This window comes from Acanthisitta chloris, unplaced genomic scaffold (genome assembly GCF_000695815.1).
Source record: "Acanthisitta chloris isolate BGI_N310 unplaced genomic scaffold, ASM69581v1 scaffold6944, whole genome shotgun sequence".
Lineage (NCBI taxonomy): Eukaryota > Metazoa > Chordata > Aves > Passeriformes > Acanthisittidae > Acanthisitta > Acanthisitta chloris.
The window spans coordinates 164876-169720 of record NW_008667706.1 but is presented as its reverse complement, the minus strand read 5'-3'; the positions used below and the strand labels follow the sequence as shown (position 1 = coordinate 169720).

At 47.0% G+C, this 4845-nt stretch overlaps 1 protein-coding gene across 1 annotated transcript in view; it reads right to left on the bottom strand.

The window, feature by feature from the left end:
* LOC103800245 (hepatocyte nuclear factor 4-beta-like) overlaps positions 1-4845 on the bottom strand; it is a 25991-nt gene that overhangs the window by 15451 nt on the left and 5695 nt on the right. Inside the window, exons 2-3 of the mRNA XM_009072615.1 lie at positions 3591-3795; positions 1637-1731 (exon numbers count right to left, since the gene is read on the bottom strand). Coding sequence (XP_009070863.1) covers positions 1637-1731; positions 3591-3795 — 300 coding nt within the window. The remainder of the gene's footprint in view (positions 1-1636; positions 1732-3590; positions 3796-4845) is intronic.

Sequence of the window (4845 nt, the reverse complement as noted above, 5' to 3'; positions counted from 1 at the left end):
ACAATTTCACCTCTTGGGTCAACTTGGTGGCATGTAAAGAAACTCTCAAGCTCTTTTCTACCTCACTCATCCTTTAGTTGTCAGTGGATTGGAAAACAGCACAAATCATAGTGTGTTAAGGGGTTGGAATGGACCTTAGAGATCATATAGCCACAACCCCCTGCCCTGGGCAGGGACACCTCCAACCAGAGCAGGTTGCTCAAGGCTTTAGCCAACCTGGAATGAACACCACCAGGGTTGAGGCAGCCACAGCCTTCCTGGGCAACCTGTGCCAGTGTCTCACCATTAAAAAACCTCTTCCTAATATCTAATCTCAATTTCCATCTTTCAATTACTCCCCATTACTCCCTGTTCTGTCACTGCAGTTTCTAACCAAGAGTCCCTCTGAAGCTTCCCTGGAGCCCCTTCAGCTCCTGCAGGTTGCTCTGAGGTCTCCACACAACCTTCTCTTCTCCAGGTTTAACAATCCCAACTTTCTCAGCCTGTCCTTGTAGGGAAGGTGTTCCAATCCTCTCAGCAGCTGAATGAAGTGTGAGAGTGTTGAAACCATCACCCAACTAACTCCTGACATGTCAGGGGGATTTACCACCTGCCATGTTGGGCCCCCAATTTGCTGTACACTCAGTGGCCAAGCACAGTCACTGCCCAGAAAACTTGGGGTAAGTAAAACAGCATCACCCATGCTCTCCCAGTGTGCAGACACTGGATGAACAGGGATTGGATATGCTGGGATAAGTCCCAGACCCTCCAAAGGAAGTTGGATGTAGGCACAGGTTAGCTGAAGTGGATTTTCTTATGCATAGCATTAGGCACTATAACACTTAGTATTTCTTTCAGTGGGTTGGAAGGGCACATCCTGATGGTCACTGGTACCAAATCCACAACTCCAAATCCACAACTCCTCCTCCTTCTTAATACAGCCAATGGGAAGAGCAACAAAAGGCATTGGCTGATACTGGATTGGCCCTTCAGTACTAATGCTAGTGGTGGCTCCACAGTCATGCTACAACCACCCCAAGAGCAGAAACACCAAAGGGTTTGGCTCTGACTCATATCCCTACTGGGGTGGGGAGGGGGGACACACATGAGTCATATTCCTCTGGGAACACTGGGCACTCTGTGCCGCAGAAGATGAGCACTTGCACCCTAAGGCATCATGCTCAAGCCTGTACCTTGCCCTGAGTGTTGCACAAAGGTACATTAGCATCAGTCAAGTCAACTGCTTCATCTGATGTAGTCAACTGTTGGCAATTATGAGATTAAGGATGGCAGATCCTCACTGAGGTTGTCACAGCTGAGATTAGGAGTCACACTAGCAGGTGTGGAAAGAGGAAACTGCTGCGGCAAAGCACTTAGAGACCAAGTAAACCCCAAGGAAGCCCTTTTTCAGTACTAAAATGTCTCCAAAAGACCAACCTCCTGGGGTGGGTGAGTACTGTCACCAGGTTCTCATTAAAATTGCCATCTGATAAAATGGCAAATGGGGTTTTCAGCTGCCAAACCAAATAATGTCTCACTGTGACACACAAACATCATCTCTCCAGGCCAGGGCTGCCACTGCTCTCCACCGTGCTCTGAAGTGTGAGCAGAGCCAGAGACAGCAGCAGGCAGTTTTGTAATGTCCCTTTGCACCTACCTTCTTTCTTCATGCCAGCTCTGAAGCATTTCTTCAGCCTGCAGTACCTGCACTGGTTCCTCTTATCTTTGTCTATCACACACTGTCGGCTGAACCTGGGAGAAGATAGGAAATACACCATGGAGCAACCAGCCTGACATCTGCAACCTCCTCACCCTGAGCTGCCCCAAATACAGCCCCAGACCTCCCTGAGCTCTGCACTGCATGAACCTAGAGAAGAGCCAAAGATTTGCAAGAAATGGATTGAATCAACATTGGTTTGGCCCAGCTCCTTGTCTTCCTCAACGCTGCTCCTCCCAGCTGAGAGTGCAGCAACTTCAGACCACCCACCCTGTATGGACTGGGATAGTTTTGGCTGTGAAAGCATGAGTGTGGTTCAAGTTGTGCTGCTGCAGGAACTCCATCTCCCACTTTCAGGCAGTTTTTGAATGTTTGGAGTTGAGGCTTGTCTGGTTTTGCTTGTTAACTATACTAATATGAGTAGAATAACTGCATTCTGGACCACAAGCCCTTTGTGTCTGTGGTCTTGTTCTGAGGCACATGGCCCCCTCGTCCCATCTCATTCCAATGGTGTATTTAGGAGCCTACGTTCCATGTGGATTTGGCAGATCTTGCCATAGTGGGCAAAGCAATGGCCAAGGAATCCACCATGCAGAGAGGAGATGACGTGGGTTGCTCTGGGACCATCATCAGGTTGTAAAAACTGAGGCAGTTTCCCAGCCTGGTAAAAAGCCAAAGGTACAAAGGCCCAAAGACTTTCCAAGGCATTCATATCTGCGATAAACAGCAGAGCACTGAGCTGGGCTAAATGCAGCTCAGCTCACCAAATAAGGACTTGACTTGCAGACAGGCTTGGCCATTTGCTTGGCTTCAATGCTGTGGTTCTTCCCTGAGCTGCCAAATAGCACAGAGATTCATGGATTCCTGGGGAGGGGCAACAACTACACTCCCAGGAGACTAATAGCTGAATTTTCAAAGGAACCAGTAGTAGTTATTGTCTCCTCCTGCAGGGATTCCACAGCTCCTGGGATGGACACCATGTGGGTGGACACTGCTGTCACCCCAGGTGTCTCTCATGGCTGGTGTGTCCTGGAGTGATAAGGAGACCAGGAATGTTTTGAACAAATAGGGTGATTCTCATTGGAAAAAATTGGAATGCTCTTAGAGGAGGAAGAGCTTTGGAACAGAAAGAAAAATTCCAGGTTTTAATTAGAGTTGAAGGGTTTGAGTGTATTCAGGTTAGAGTTTTTTTCCCCTTTCTCCTGTGCTAAAATAAACACCATTTTTCTAAGGTCAACCAAGATAACAGCTTTATAATTTATAGCCTTCTCCTGATGAAAAAATACTCTCAAATGTATACCTGTGTGCCAAAGTGGATGTGAATCATTGCTGGTCCACGCTCAGTTCTCAGAATGATCATAAAATCACCAGTGATATGTCAGTGTACATCATTTATTTCATTTCAACACAAAAATGGGGAAGCTGTGGTGGGTGTGGAGGTGACTGACAGGCTCTTGGATCTTGTTTTCTTTTTTTACCAGGAAAATCAAGAAAGATTGTGTTTGAGATTTAATCTCTGGAGCTTTGGTCCTTTGTCACCTTGGCTTTCCCTTGCTGGGCTGTGACAAGGTCATGGTGTCACTCCATGCTCATAGTTAGTACTTATATATTACACACACCAGTCAAACCTCAGATCTGTGAGTCTCCCTTGATTTACACCATGGGAAAGTAGTGAATTCACTAAATAAATTGCTCAGTGACACAGGTGGTCTTGGGCTCCAAGATGAGATAGAAGTGAGTTTACTCCTTGCCTCCTTGTCCTCCAACCATAAACCAAACCTCACTCCTACAGTTAGTATTCATGGCATGGTAACTTGCCATTCAACCTGATATCCACCCCAAATTAGTTACATCACCCATAAATGACATTTATCATTTGCAGAAGAGCAGATACCTGCAGGAGTAGACATGGTTCTTGCGGACACTCCTCCTGAAGAAGCCTTTGCAGCCATCACAGCTGGATGCTCCATAGTGTTTGCCAGTGGCTCGGTCCCCACAGATGGAGCACAAGGAGTTGACACCATTGGGGAGCAGGTTGGTGTTTGTTGATTCAGGTGCAATGGCCTCTGTGGGCAGAAAACAAATACCATTAGACCACTCTATGATGGGAACCAGAACCAGCTGACAGCAGGTCAGGTTTTTCAAGCAAACAGGTGCTGAGCTGACCCAGCACATGTATATGCAGTGTGTGTGGCTAGCAAAGCCTCCAGATCCATGGTCATGCTCTTGGCTTCTCTCTCCTTGATCCTCACCCAAATGCCTGTATTAATGTTCCTCCTTGATTCTTGCCAAGTTGGATGAACTCTTGAACAACCTGGTCTAGTGGGGATGTGCCCCTGCCCATGGCAGAGGGCTGGGACTAGATGGTCTCTAAAGTCCATTCCAACTCTTAAAATTCTATGATGCTATGATTCTTCTCAACCTCAACTGAGCAGCTCAGCTGCTTTGCTTCTGGTATTGAGGTTTTCCTTTCCTTCAGTGAACAGAGAGATTTCAAACTATATGACCCAAACTGCTCATAAGGATTTATCAATTATCACTACTTTTCTTGGTAGATGCAGAGAAACCTCACCCAGATGTGAGATATATGGTTTTGAGGGATGAGGACAATTAGACACTTGGAGAGCATGGTTCAAGACTGGTGTCCACAGAAGATAATGGAAAAAAAACCTTATTAACTTGCATAAATAGAAGAAGAGAAGAGGTAGCAGGGGCAGGAAGGATGAACCACATGGCAGAGGTGGTGGAGATAAAAGGCTGCTCTTGGGAGCTCCTCTGCAGCTGGAAGGCAGAGACAGCAGCTCCCACAGGGATCACTTTAATTTTAAGTCTGGTTCTGGCTCTGAACTTCCCTCTGAAGAGGCTCATTGCTTCCTACTGGAAAGCAACAGAGGTGTGCAGGAAGATCAACCTTCTAAACTGGGGACCTAAAATTAGGTCATATGAATACCCTCTGTCATGTCCTCTGTTTGCACCCACTCATTTGGGGCAGGAATAGCTCTGCCCCTGCCTGCCCTGGGCTGTGTGTACACACTGATGAAAACTCCTCTTTAAACCTCTCCCTTGGCCTTAACCACTAGGCTCATTGCCCTCTTAATCCTCCTAATTTGAGGCCCAGCTTGGGGAAGGGAAAAACAGGAGACACTTGG